Genomic DNA, 15454 nt, shown 5'->3' with positions numbered 1-15454 from the left:
AGTTTTGAGTTTTGTTCTGTATTTTCACTCTATCTGGGACCTTCTAATATGATCCCTTTCAGAGCAGTTGCTAGTGGTAGCCAGGCACCATTTAGTTTTTCTGGTCTCTGAATCATGGAGACGGATGTTCACATGTTCCATTAGTCCATTGATGTAATTGATTCCTAACATCTTCAATTTTCATCACTCTTCTTTCTTCTGCACATGGAGAGACCAACAGCTGCCCCTTAGATGACCACTCATGAGCTTTTAATATCCCAGATGCTACTCACCGAAGTAGGATGCAGAACATTGTCTCTGTGGGCTATGTTATGAAAATTGAAACCTGATTTTTTTTTTAATAATTTTGAATTTTGCTCCACATTTTCTCCTACTCTATCTAGGACTTTCTAATGTGATCCCTTTCAGAGCAGTTGGTAGTGATAGCCAACCACTATCTAGGTCTTCTGGTCTCAGGGTTGTGGAGACTGAAGTTCACATGCTCCATTAATCCATTTGACTAATTGATTCTAAGTGTCTTCTATTTTCAACACTCTTCTTTCCTCTGCACAGGAAGAGACCAATAGTTGCACCTTAGACTTTAATCTTCTTTTGATGCTTCCTGTATCATTCAATAGTTTGTTCACAGAACCCTTCAATATAGCAAGTTGAGACTAGAATCTTTTTTTCTTCAGTTCTTTTAGCTTTAGAAATGAACTTCTCTTTTGGTTTTCTAGCTGCAAGTCTTTGCACATGTCCTTATAATACTTTACTTTGTCTTTTTCAGCCACTTTTTGAAATATTCTCTTTAGTCTTTGATTTCACTATTTTCCCATTTGCTGCAACTACTCTATGTACAAAAACAAGTTTTGGAGTCTCTTCTGGTGTCCATTTTGGCTGTTTCTTTCGTTTCTGTCTTTTTAATCACCTTTCATTTTCTTCATGTATGTTGTCTTTGATGTCATCCCACAACTCATCTGGTCTTCGGTCATCAGTGTTCCATGTATCAGATTTATTCTTGAGATGGTCTCTAAGTTCATGTGGGATATGCTTTGGCTGTTGTGAAGTTGTTTTAATTTTCTTCAGTTTCAACTACAACTTGCATATGAGAAAAGGATGGTCTGTTCCACAGTTAGTTCCTAGTCTTATTCTGGACCGATGATATTGAGCTTCTCCCTCATCTTTTCTACAGATACAGTTGATTTGATTTTGTATTCAGACCGGTGATGTCTTTGCATCTAGTTGTTTATGTTGTTGAAAAAGGGTATTTCTAATATATAGAATGCCACGAGGGCTCCTAAATAGGTCATTGGTCTTACAAAATTCTATCAAGTGATCTAGGCATTATTTACAATACCCAGGCCATAGTTTTCAACTACTGATCCTTCTTTGTTTCCAACTGTCACATTCTGATCACAAGTAATTATCAGTGCATCTTGATTTTATGTTTTATTAATTTCAGACTGTAGAAATGGGTGATAAAATCTTTAATTTCTTCATCTTTGGCATTAGTGGTTGTTACATAAATTTGAATAATAGAAATTAGCCAATTTGGAATTTGGATATGAAAGCAAATGAAAATGCTTTTAGAGAATGAGAAATCATGCAGAAAATTGACTAACTTTATCATTCTTTTTACTGTTTAGCTACCACAGAGGATGTCACTAGCTGATATGGAGAATCTCAATACTCAGTTGGTAAGTAAACCATAAATAGGTAGTTCCTAACTACCGACCTGTCAGTTTGTCATACTTTGATGATCATACTTGTGTGTTGCTATGCTGCTGGAAGCAGTATCACTGGCATCTCAAATACCAACAGGGTCACCATGGTGGACAGGTTTCAGTGAGGCTTCTAAACACAGATGAATTGTTGTTGTTGAGGACTGTGGAGTCAGTTCCGACTCATAGCGACACTGCACAGGGTTTTCAAGGCTGCAAATCTTTGCGGGAGCAGAAAGCCTCATCTTTCTCCCACGGAACAACTGGTAGTTTTGAACTGCCGACCTTGAGGTTAGCGGCCCGAATCATAACCGCTACGCTATCAGAGCAGTTGGATTAGGTAGACAGAAATGCCTGGCAATCTGTTTCTGAAAATTAGCCAATGAAAACCTTTATAAATGACACCAGAACATTGTCTGATTCTTTTGCTTTGAGCCCATCATCAAGAGGGATCAATTGCTAGAGGAACATGTCATGTTTGTTGAAGTAGAGGGTCAGTGAAGACGAGGGAGACCCTCGGTGAGATGGATTGGCACAGTGGCCACAATGAAGGACTTGAACACATTGGTGATCATGAGCATGATGTAGGACTGGGCAGTGCTTCGTTCTCTTGTACAGACTACATGAGTTGGAGTCTACTCAACAGCAGCTATCTGTCTAAGTCAGAAACATTAGACTTGGAACTTGCTATAAAAAGAGGACTTAACAGATCCCTTTGTCCCACCCATCACGGATGTTGATTCAATTTTAATTCATAGCAACCCTTTAGAACAGAGTAGAACTGCTCCTCAGGGTTTCCTTTGTATTGTGGAGAGACTGGTTGGTTTGAAATACCAACCTTGCAGTTAGCAGCTATAGTAGCTTGAATTTACTTGATATGGCTTTTTGAGTTAATGTCTTAATTCTCACCAAATGATAGGGTGGGGCCATGCAAATAAGGTATATAGGACTCTACAGCTGGGATTGGTTAGTTTTGCCATCCAGCTAGATTTAAAAGGACCCATCTTAGAAGCAGGAATGGACTATCCCAGGACCATCAAGAAGGAAGAGCATGAGTGGAGCATGAGATCCCTACCTAAAAAAGTGGCAACAGCAGAGCCAATAGCAGAGAGGGTGGCATGTAGAGACAGAGGAGCTGTGGACTCTAGGTCTATGGACTAAGTAAAGCTAAGTGTCTGTGGGCAGGAGACTGGTTTGCAAAATGTGCCCTTTTGGTGTTCACAGAATGGCTAAAAGAGCTTTGTAACATTTGCACGACCAGGGCAGAAACCAAGGGGATGCATTGCTGAGAAGCTGAAGACAAGAATGAGGAGTTTCTGCAGTACAGCAGACAAGAGGCATTCCTGATGGCAAAACTGCTGCATCCTGAGTTGGGTTTGATCCTGAAATGTAACCTGCTCACCCCATAATAGTGAGTATTGTTATGAGTTCTGTGTGGCCATTACAATGGATCGTTGAGACCAGATGTGAAGCAGAGAATGCTGTGGGAGGGGTAGTTGGTGTCAGAATAGGGTACAGAAGGTTGTTGTTAAGTGCCGTCGAGTCGGTTCCAACCCATAGCGACCCTGTACAGGGTTTCCGAGAGTGTAAATCCACAGAAGGTTGTAGGGTGGAGATCAGTCATAGAAATTGGCTTTGGGCTGATTTTGAATTTGATTCCTTTTCCCTCTTGTGAAGCTAGGAGAAGTCAGACCTAGTTCCCACATGCCTTTTCCATCAGTCCAATGCTTAACCATGTATGCCACCAGAGCTCCTTCATTTGTCCAGACGTTCTTAATTTTGTTTGTGGGTGAGGGGCAAGGTCATAGAGTTCTTTGAAATTCTTTTGAGAACTGTAAATTCTCTTCTTATGAATTTGACATCTTAGGTGTTTATTATTATGTTTTTAATAATTGAGAACTAAGACCCAAACATGTGAAAACACTCAACCAAGGTAATATAGGTAATGGCTAAGTCAAAATTCAAATTCAGATTACTAACTCATATTCCACAGCTCTTTTTATCACATGAACTGCCAAGTGGAGGAGAGTTTGAATATACAGAATGTGTCTTGTGGACACATTCCTCTTCCCTAACTAACACACCCCAACAATGACTGACCCAAGCATTTCTGTCTATGCAAGTACCAAGGGAGAACTCTGAAAAGAGCTGGAGACAGGAGACCTGAGCTCTAGTTCATTTGTACTTTTACTGAGAATTTCAAAGCAGGAGCGGGGAGGTAGATGGAGCATGGAATATGCCTGGTATTGGGAGTTAGAATTTTATATGCCTTCCCTTTGGAACAATACCATAAACAGTGATTAGTTGAACTTGAAATATAACAATGAGCCTTGTCCTTCACATTCACTATAGAGTTACATTGATTTTTCATATCTAATCTGTGAGCCCAATCATTTAGAATGTTGTTTCTGTGGAAAATGAAATTTTGAGTTCTGAATAACTGTTTAGAGAATCAACCTTTAGTACCCACTGCTTCTTAAACTGGGGCCTGTCTGTTACAACATAAATTCAAAGCCACTTACATTTTTTTTTTCTTTTGTTTTATACGTCTAGCATCATACAGAATTTCCTAAATGTTTTAGAACACAATGGTCATTTCTGATGAAAAAAAAAATTACCTCTTTCCTTTCCTCTTGTTCTTCCTCATTTCTCTTCCTTTTCTTCTACCCCCATTTTTTCCTTCCATCCTGTCTTTTTCTATTGTATATATTTTTTCTAAAATATAGTTTAGATATCTTACTTCAATTTTTAAAATAAAAAAGGATTTATTTTTTCTAATTGAAGAGACATTAGAGGTAGGAAAAATTAAAAGAGATTAAAAAAAAAAAAAAGCGGTCAAGAGGTTAGGTCACAAAAATTCATGCTTAAAGTTTGGTTACATTTCCAGAAAAGGACCAACAACAGTGAGTTTAGACTGGGATCCTGGAGATTTCCCAAAGGCACTATTTGTCACTTTTGGGGGACACATCAGTGACTCCTATTTACATTTACTCCTATTTAGGAGTTTACATCTCCTAAATTGATTTATTGCAAAGCCTGCACAGTTAGGGTACCCAGACTCTTTACAAAAGACAGTTTGTTAATCTCCAGAATGCTTTCCATTGCTTCCATGTTCAACATGCTACAGCTGTCTTTCTTTCTAAGGATCTACAGGAACCTTGAGATTTACAAAGACAGCTTTGGCATTTCCTTAAAATGCAGAATTGCTAACCATCTGTACTCCCCTGAACTGACCCTCATGGGATGAATCCAACACCAATGAACAGCTCCTGAGGCCAGTCCTTGGGCATCATTCATGCATAAAGGGCAGGAGGCTTCTGTTACTCAGCCTGGATTTGGATTCCCAAACAATTTTATGGGAATGATAAATATACAGTTAAATATGTGGACGATACAAACAAGTTGACTATGGAGGGACAGTTGCACACAACGTTATATATCAGGCTTCAATGTGCTTTTTGGCTTATTTGGTCACATCCTGAAATTATTGGACAGTCGAGTGGAAATAAAATAAAATCTAGTGGGTAAATTTCTTATTCAGGTTTACTGCATTTTCCTCATTCTTACATTCAGCCTCGTTTCTTAGCATGAGAGCTAATGTTTTAAGAACGAAGGAACACACCCAGTTTTTAATTACCCAAGAGAAAACCAGCCCCCAAATTTTGTGCACACCCAGAAAGAGCATAAGATTCATTAGACAGAAAAGGACATGTGTAAACCATGGCAGAAGAAATGAGCATCACAGATGGACAGCTTTGTTAGTATTGAAATTTACCTAAACCTGGTGACACTGGTAAACAATGATGGTTGGGAAATACCCCCAATCTCTGTGTTTAAGAAAATGTCTCACTGCAAATGAACATCTTTTCCAAATGACTTAGAGAAGACTCATGGATGCCCCTTTGTTTAACCGTGGCTAAGTCAGACATGGTGTTATGGACCTTTGAGTCAATAAATGAGTAACTTTAGGATCAATTAGAAACAAAGTCTTTGTTAACAAACTTTGCTTAAGCTTCTCTCCTTCTCCCAAGGCCCTGGACATTGGCCTACTCTCAGCCTAAGCCAACACACTGTCCCTCTTAAAGGACCCCCTCCTGGGGAATAGGCTGACCCCAGCATAGAACATTCTGATTTCCAAGCAGTGATGTCACCTGATCATCCTGTTTTTTTTCCCTAGCTCTGTTTACTCTCAGTCTCTAGAAAAGAAAATGTCTTTTCCTTAATTCTCTGAAAGCTTGTAGATCTTATGATCTGAATGTTCTCATTGTTGTAGTCATTCCCTTTTCCTCCTTTTTTTTCTAAGCAAAATTTCTCCCTATTAAAGCCAGGATTTTTGTTTTTTATTTGACAGCTTCAAGAAGTCAAGTTATGGATTCAAGTAAGACCACAGGAGGAGGTGTTGCAAACACTCAAGATGACTTCAAGACTCACCCACATATGACCCGTGATCCCTTTAATACCATCTCAGAGAAACTATTCTAGTGAACTAAAACTGGTGGGTTGTATTGAATTATTTAATGTGTCTCTTCTAGCCTTAGTCTTTGTGACTCCCACCAAACAACTGTTTTCCTAATGGGCCCGGGTAAGAGAAGGTAGGAGGAGATACTGATAGGATGTCATGATTCAGCTGTGAATGTTAACAGAGTTCATTGTCATCATAAAAACCTGAAACTCTAGGATGTATATAACACGAGTCATTTCAGAAACAGAAGGCAGGGTTTCACTACCATCAAAGAAGAAGAGACAGGAGTGAAGCATGTCATTTGGACCCAAAGATCCCTGCACATTGACCCTCCTGGACCCAGGGACAGAAATATGTGACACCATAGAAGTTACAGAGGAGCAGCAACAACAGAACCAAGAACCAGAGCACGAGCCAGAGCTGTGGGCTTCTCAGCCCATGAAGCAAGTAAAGCTGAGTGACTCTGAGCAGGAGGCTTGCTTGCAGAGTGAGGTGCCTCTAGGTACTTAATTGGGGGCGTTAGGTTTGCTGACTTACAGAGCTAGAGGCGGGTGCTTTTTTTAAACTGAGGTTTATGGTGGAGTACTGTGTCCTGTAAGGACCTCTGGTAATGTAGTGGGGTATGAGCTGGGCTGATAACTGCAAGTTTGAATCTACCAGCTGCTCTGCAGGAGAAAGATGAGGCTTTCCACTCCTGTAAAGATTTACAACTTCAGTAACCCCAGACAGGGTTAATAACCACCACCAGCAGTATGTACTGTGGGTATTTATCAGCAGTCTTAAAGGAGCTTGGTAACATTGATAAGGCAGAGAGAGGCCTGCCTGTGGGCATGGTTGAGGATAAGCTGTCCTGACTGAAAGAACTGTGCCCTGAAAATTTCTCACCTTGAATTGAAGCTTGTTAACTTCCCTAAATCCCATAACTGTGAATATGATGCCTGCTAAGGTATAGAAGGGAGTTCTGGTGTGGTGCTGTGGGTTAATGTGCCAGACTGCAAAGCTGTTTGAACTGCAAGGTCAGCAGTTCAAGTTCACCAGCTGCTCCTCGGAAACCCTATTCAGGGTTGCTATGGGTCAGAACCTACTTGACGGCACTTCACAACAACAACAACAAAGGTGTAGAAGAGTGCTGTGGGAGGGATTGTTGGTGCTCATTTGGGGGAATGCTCAAAACCATCACCCTGAATCTACCCAGGACATCTCCAAGAAAGATATTTATAGTTTTTCAAACTGTACTTACAACATCACTCATGATTTCTGAATTACTCACAAAGATCCTTAAAAAGCAAGTGTTGTTTTGATAGACTGATGTTCAGAGACATTGGGGGTGGCGTGGGGTGGAGTGGTATGCCATGGAATCGATTATGACTCATAGTGGCCCTATATAGGGGTCCCGAGACTGTCAGTCTTTATGGAGGCAGAAAGCCTGGTGGACTCGAATGCTGACCAGGGCTCCTTAAAAGACATTAGCTTACTGAAATTATACTGATGATTACCTGGCCCTGACTAGGAGCCAAGCATCCCTACCAGAAATTAGTCTATGGCACTGCCCTGCCCATTGCATGACACTCTAGCTATCAATTTCCAATGGGTTTAGGAGTAAAATGGTATTCCATAGGGTTTACAATGGCTGATTTTTTTTTTTTTTTCAAGTATATCAGTAGGTCTTTCTTCTAAGGTGCCACTGGTTGGATTTGAACCTGTAACTTTTCACCTAACAGTAGTTTAATGTTTATGTAATTGAGGGCAACTCTAAGGCACGAAAATCTCTAAGAATACTGGCTCCTAAGTTGTGAAGTATGCTAAGGGCTAGAGATACAATGGTAAGACTTGTTAATTTTTGCCTTTGAGTACCTCCATTTAAAGAGAGAAACTAATAATCAGTAAACAATTACAAAATGTGCCATCTGGAATGCAGGGACCTTAACTTTTTCATTCACAGTGATATCGACATATTTGTTGAATAAATTAATGGGTGGAGGAATGAATGCACAATATACTAATGAGACACAGAATGGAGGACTGAGAGAAGGTTTCCTGGAAGAAATACCATAGTCTTCACTATGGGTTGCACCTTGTTGTAAAGAAAACAAAAATCCTCAAAATGGAACCAATAAATAACATCAAGATAAATGGAGAAAAGATTGAGGTTGTCAAAGACTTCATTTTGCTTGAATCCACTATCACCATTCATGGAAGGAGCGGTCAAGAAATCAAATGACATATTGCATTAGACAGATACTGTGTACAAGACCTCTTTAAAGTGTTCAAGAGCGAAGATGTCTGTTTGAGGGCTAAACTGTGCCTGACCCAAGTCATGGTATTTTCAATAGTCTCATATGCATGTGAAAGTTGGACAGTAAGTAGGGAAGACTATTAAAGAATTGGTGCATTTAAGTTATGGTGTTGGAGAAGAATATTGAAAGTACTATGGACTTCCAGAAGAACAAATAAATCTGTGTTGGAAGAAGTACAGCCAGACTATTCTTTAGAAGTCAAGATGGTGAGATTTCATCTCTCATACTTCAGACATACTTATCAGAAGGGACTAGTTCCTGGAGAAAGTCACCATACTTGGTAAAGTGGAGGATCAGCAAAACAGAGGAAAATCCCCAACGAGATGAATTGACACAGTAGCAGTAGCATTGGACTCAAGCATATAAGTGGATGTTTGATGGTGAAGGAGGACCTGCTAATCTGGGAATGCTTATTTTGTTCTGTTGTGCATAAGGTCACACCCTGACAGCACCTAATAACAACAACAAGTGGATCAGAAAGAGAAGTCAGACAGAGTAGGCTAGAGCGAGTACCAGAGTGCTTCAAAAAAGTTGTGGAAGAATGGAATTGAAAGATAATGGAATGTTTCCAGGAACTTTTTGAAGCTCCCTTGAATCGGAGGGCATGGTACCTGTAGGTTTATAGTAACTCATACCTGGATTAGAGGATTGGAGAGGGTGTGGTCAGAAACAAGGCTGAATATGAAGTGTAAAGAGTCTATCCTAAAATCAGTGGAGGGTCATCTTCAATAAAAGAGCATCACTATGACATCTGTCATACAGAAAGATAAATCAGAGAGCATAACGGAAGACTGGTTGGCTGTAGAGTGGCCAATACTACAGGTTTACAGACCAAATAGAGAACTGGTGAACAATTCAAGCCAGGAATGATGAGTCTGAACTAAGGCAGTGACGCTAAAGACCAAGAGAGGGGAGATGGAACAGGAAACAAATCAGAATTTACTTTAGATAAACTTGTTGTTGTTGTTAAGTGCTGTCGAGTAGGTTCTGACCCATAGTGACCTTGAACAGGGTTTCCAAGGCTGTAAATCTTTATGGGAGCAGAAACCCTTATCTTTCTCCGACAGAGCAGCTGGTAGTTTTGAACTGCTGACCTTGCGGTTTGCAGCCTGATTCATAACCACCACATTACCAGAGCTATTGGACAAATTCTTTAAAATCAGTATGTTTAAGATGCTCAAAACAATGCAAACATAATATCTACAGATAATAATGCATTATGAAATGTAGAAGGAAGATACAAAATGGAAATGAATCTTTAAAAAAAAAATAGAGTCATTGAAATTATATACAAACAACAGATGAGATAATTTTTAAGCAGAAAACAGAGAACAAATTAGGGAAAGGGAAGAGAGTACTGAAGTATTAACCTGGTATAAACCATACAGTCAAAGAGACAGAAGTACAAAAGAGCAGTTAGAAGACAGAGACTAGATCAAGAAACCCTAAATTACATTAAATTAAAATTGCAGAAGAGTAGATTGCAGGGAAGGATTGAGAAGCGTATTTGAAAATTCCATAGCTAAACATTTTTCAGTTTGCCAAAAGATATAATATTTTGTTTTCTATTCATTCATTTATTTCTGCTCAGTGAGCATTTACTGCATGTTACACTCTGGACTTGTTGTTAAGTGCCGTCGAGTTGGTTCCAACCTATAGCGACCCTGTACAAGGTTTCCGAGGCTGTAAATCTTGACGGGAGCAGAAAGCCTCATCTTTCTCCTGCGGAGTGGCTGGTAGTATCGAACTGCTGACCTTGTGGTTCGCAGCCCAATTCATAACCACTACACTACCAGAGCTCTGGACTAGGCACAGTGAATACAACTAAACATGCTACAATGTTTGCCTTTGAAAGGCTTACAGTTTGTAGAAGAGATGGACATGTTTAATTAAAGTGCAACATAAAAAGTGTTATGATAAAATGGTATATCACAGAATTAATAAGAAGGAAGAACACTTCTGGGAGTACTAAGACTAGCTTTACAAAGAGAAATATTTAAGCTGGAGCTAAAAGTTGAGAATTCATGAACGCAGTACTCTCCAGAAAGAGGACACACATGGATAAAAGGCAAAAAAGAGCCTGACATTCTTGGTGGTTACTAAGTGGTTCCAAGAGGCTCTAGGTGGTTCTAGATTCTAAAGCACATAGAAGGCAAGTTGCAACATAGCTTAAGGGGAAAGACATATGCTGTTGAAAGATTTTAATCACCTTTTTAAATGCTAAGCATTGATTAAAAGTTTATTGATGAAGAAAAATAAGTAAATGTATAAAGTGTTCCTTAATATGATGACTCAGCATCATAAAGATAGATCTTCCCACTGAAATACACTCAACGCAATGTGAATCAATATTCTAAGGATTTTCTGATGGAACTTGAATGGTTACAATATTTATATGGAACAAAGACTAAGAATAGACAAGATGATTTTGAAAAGAACAGGAATGCTCTATACTAGAGGCCAACATTTATCTGATAAAATTTAGTAATTAAAACATTGTGGCCTTATTTCTTTCGTAAGTGTTGAGAAGAATTAAACCGGCTCACCTTTTAATGCATCAGATTGCAAAGTCATTTGAACTGCAAGGTCTGTGGGTCAAGCTCACTAGCTGCTCCTTGGAAACCCTATACAGAGTCGCTATATGTCAAAGTCGACTGAACAGCATTTAACAACAACAACAACAACACCTTTTTATGGCAAGCTATGGAGAAAACTGAGCAGATTTGAATTTTAGAAAAATCACTCTAACATTATTGAACAGGATGGCCTGGAGACGGTAGTGACAAGAACAGAGTTGGGGTGTCTTGCTGGCTACTTCAAAAGGGTGGCCCAGAGGTCTGAGGATGAAGAAGGAGGTTTTATTAAGGGAAATATTTAGGGATGGCTCAGAAGACCTTGATGTTTACCTTTGTTGGGTCAGGTAGATTGGGCAAGAGGTGAGAGAAAGAATAGAGTCAGGGATAAGTTTTTGGTTTGGTTTGGTTTGGCTAGTGATTCCATTAAAGATCAGTGACTATCAAAGAAAACAGATTGTGTTTATTTTGGGTTATGTTGATTTGAAGGAACTCTGGGATAGAACAGTAAAAACCCAGCCATTGAGTCGATGCAGACTCATCTGACCCTACAGAGCAGAGTAGAACTGCTCCATGGGGCTTCCGAGACTGTAAATCTTTATGGGAACAGACGGCCTCATCTTTCTCACTTGTGGGTGTGAGAAACCATCAGTGTTTTGACTGACAGTCCCATAATGAACCCAATGCACTACCAGGGCTCCTGACAAAGTGGTATCTGGAAGCTAGGAATGGAGCTTGGGAGAGTTAGAGGCAGAAATCTTAGGTAGTTGTTGAAGTACTAAAAATAAATATATTTATAGTGGTAGATTTTGAGTTCAGCAGGCAGAGAAGGAGGATAGAGCAGGTGGAAAGCACTCGGTGGAGGAGATTATGCCTGGGTTCTGGGCCATGAAGGATGGCGGAGAATATGCAGAGGCAGCCACGCAGTGCAGGGCCAGCTTGGGTTAGAGGAAACCTTCAGAAGCTGAGACCAGAGGTTTCTTTCTGATGCTGGAGGCAACTGGTTATGAGGCTTGGATGTGAGAAGGCCTAACAAAGGTGGTAAAAAGGGGCCGAGGGGCTAAACAGAGGGGAAATCTTTCATTTTCCCCTCCTCACATGCAAAATGAAAGCTGTATCCTCACCTTTACATTGATCACAGGTAGGATGGCATCTCACACAGGTCTGTGTGTTCTGCTCTGCATAGTAATGTTCTGGGCAGGTGCGGTGACACTCTCCTTTGGAGCGGAGCAGAAAGAAAAAGGTATCACAGGACAGACAGTCTGTAGGCTGTGGGCCCCGGCATGTCTTGCAGTTCTTGTTGCACCTCTCACAACGTCCCGTGGAATTTTCTGGGTAATACCTGAGATCAACAGGAGATGCAAACCACGCCCTTGGTTAGTGTGGTGGAAAACACGGGATTAGTCAGACAGGGTCATTGACAAGTTGGGTGACTGCAGGTTTATTACTTAACTTTATTCTATTAATACAAATACAATGTTTAATTATTCAATTAATTATTTAATTATTCAATTAAAACAAATACAATGAATCTTGGTTTTCTTTTCTGTAAATTGGGCATGACAACACCTCACCTAATAGATTTGAGGTGTAAATAGATAACACAAAAGGACCTAGTACCTATCAAACACAGGAAAACCAAATCAGTTGCTGTCTAGTTGATTTTGACACAGGTGACCCCCATGCATTGCAGAGTATAACTGTGTTCTACAGAATTTTCAAACCTGTGTGTGACCTTTTGGAAGTAGATTAACTGGCCTTTCTTTTGAAACACCTTGGAGTGAATTCAAACTGCCAACCCTTCAGTTAGTAGTTTAGTACTGAACAGCTCTATCACACATTATTGTTGTTGTTATGAGGGTCGCTATGAGTCAGATCCGACTTGACAGCACTTAGTAAAAACCAGAGCTTTGTTTTATGAACTCCTGGTTTGGTGCTGTAGGCTAAGGACTGGACTGCTAACCCCAAAGTCGGCAGTTCAAATCCACCAGCTGCTCCTCAGAAATCTGATACATGGTCTCTATGAATCAGAATCGCCTCAACAGCACTTAACAACAAGTTGTATTTTACAGAGTCCTGGTATGGTGCTGTAGGCTAAGCACTGGACCGCTAACTATAAGGTTGGTGACTGAAACCCACCAGCCACTTCTAGGAAACCCTATACAGGGTTGCTATGATTGGAACCAAATCAACAGCACCTAACAACAACAATGTGGTAGTGTTTTGGTAGGGTGTTGTGTAATAGATAAGCTCACATCTTGTTGCCTTGTGTTACTAGCTCTTTGCCCTTGATTCTCTAAGCCTCAGATTTAGGTTGAAGGTAAATGAAGATATTCCAAGTGAGGAAAATGAGATTCTTGTCAAAGATGAGTTTCCAGTGGTCCTTAGATCATCTCAGCATTTCCAGCCATCAGGACACTGAAGCTATCCTGCAAACATGAAGGTTCATCTGTGGCGCCTGTGGAGTTAATGCCTGCTCTTACTAGGCTCTTCTAGTTTATTTCAGCTCATGGTTTAGTGCTGTAGGATCAGCACTGGACTGCTCACCACAAAGTCTGGTCCAAACCCACCAGTTGTTCCTTGGTTCGGTGTGAGTTGCAACCAACTTGACACTTAACAACAACAAAAGCATGATGAAAGGAAGTGCTGGTGGCGATGTAGGATAAGCGCTAGACTGCTAACCCACAAGGTTGGCAGTTCAAACCCACCAGTCACTCCATGGGAGAAAGCAAGGCTGGCTACTCCCAGAAAGATTACAGCCTCAGAAACCCTTTAGGGTCACTATGAGTTGGAACCAACTCAACAGCATGAAACATCAACAGCATGTTGAAAACTATCCTGGTGGCTAGGTAATTTGGGAAATGGCACCATACAACTACCTGTCATTGATCCTAGTGAGCTCACACTGTTACTCAGCTGCCCAGCTTGTAGCAAATCAAACCTTGTTTGGTGAAGTTAGGTGAAGAACAGTTAGTATTCATAAGTCAATCATTAAGACTCTCCGACCAGAGGGAAGAAGAGTGACAAAAATTAAAATCACATGGAGACAATTAGTCCAATAGACTAGTGGACCACAAGAACATTAGCATCCATGAACTAGACCAACTCTTCTGAAAGGGATCACATTAGAAGGTCCTACATAGAAGGGGAGGAAAATGTGGAACAAAACTAAAAATCATAAAAAAAAGAGCAGGCTTACTGGTCAGACTGTTAGACACCCTAAGACTATGACCCTTAGCCACGTTTCAGGTCTGGAACTGAACTCAGCCTCGTGGTTAAATTTTCAGTCAGACAATAGATCTATGAGGGGAACAATAACATTAGGGAGGTAAACATATCTTAAAATAATCACTGACTTGAAATCAAAAGGGCAGCATTTATCTAAGATCAAAACGCAGAAGAATTAGGAAAGAAGGAGAAATGGAAAGGGAGGAAGTGGGACAAGTGCGGTTACATTATAGGGTTGTAATCAACAACATGAAATAAAATGTATATTAGTTATTGAATGGAAAACTGATTTGCTCTGTAAAGCTTCACCCAATTCACAATATAAATAAAGAAATACAAACTACAAACAGGCTCCTCACAGTAACCACACTGCCCTCTTAAACAAAAACAAAAACAAAAACAAAGCGCTTGGAGACCTCCAAGGAACACCAGGCCCATAGATGTTGAAAGAAGACAAAGACCTCCCCCCAGAGTTGGCAGTTAGAGAAGACCATCCCCTGGAGATGGCACCCTGAATTCAGACTTCTGTTTCCTCAGCTGTAAGGGAGTAAATTTGTTTGTTAAAAAAAGAGAGAAAGAAAAGATTCTTAACTATTTGAGACTCAAGGTGTTGAAAAGGGAATTAAAGAAAGCATCAATAAAAGACCATGTAACAGTCAAAAGATTAAGCAACCACAAAACAGAGTAATACATAAGATTGGAGTCAAAAGATCCAGCGTTCAGCTTTGGTTTCCATCATGTCTTATTAGTAGCTATGTGACTGTGGGCAAGTCACTGTGGCAATGCAGGATAATGCACTGGACCACAAGGTCAGTTCAAATTGTAAACTTGGCGGTTCAAACTCACCAGTCACATCTTAGAAACTATATATATAGTCACTATGAATCAGAGCAGACTTGACAGCACTTAACAACATGTGACTTTGGACAAGACACTTAGTACTGTATACCTCCATCACTCATGGTGGTGGTGGTATGCCGTGGAGTTGGTTCTGACGCATAGCCACCCTGCGTAGGTTTCCGAGGCTGCTAATCTTTACGGGAGCAGAAAGCCTCATCCTTCTGCTAAACAGTTGGTAGCTTTGAACTGCTTACCTTGAGGTTAGTAGCTCAACTTGTAACTACTACACTACCAGAGCTAATTCCATCACTCATAGAACTGTAGAATAAAATAATACTTCTTAAATTAAAATAA

The 15454-nt window shown here is 40.2% G+C and overlaps 1 protein-coding gene across 1 annotated transcript in view; it reads right to left on the bottom strand.

The window, feature by feature from the left end:
* The window catches only part of PCSK5 (proprotein convertase subtilisin/kexin type 5), a 75588-nt gene that overhangs the window by 16547 nt on the left and 43587 nt on the right, over nt 1–15454 (bottom strand). The window contains exon 7 of the mRNA XM_006835006.1: nt 12157–12374. Coding sequence (XP_006835069.1) covers nt 12157–12374 — 218 coding nt within the window. The remainder of the gene's footprint in view (nt 1–12156; nt 12375–15454) is intronic.

Source organism: Chrysochloris asiatica, unplaced genomic scaffold, assembly GCF_000296735.1.
Source record: "Chrysochloris asiatica unplaced genomic scaffold, ChrAsi1.0 scaffold00014, whole genome shotgun sequence".
Classification (NCBI taxonomy): Eukaryota; Metazoa; Chordata; class Mammalia; order Afrosoricida; family Chrysochloridae; genus Chrysochloris; species Chrysochloris asiatica.
The sequence above is the reverse complement of the archived record's forward strand: the minus strand, read 5'-3'. Positions and strand labels throughout refer to the sequence as shown.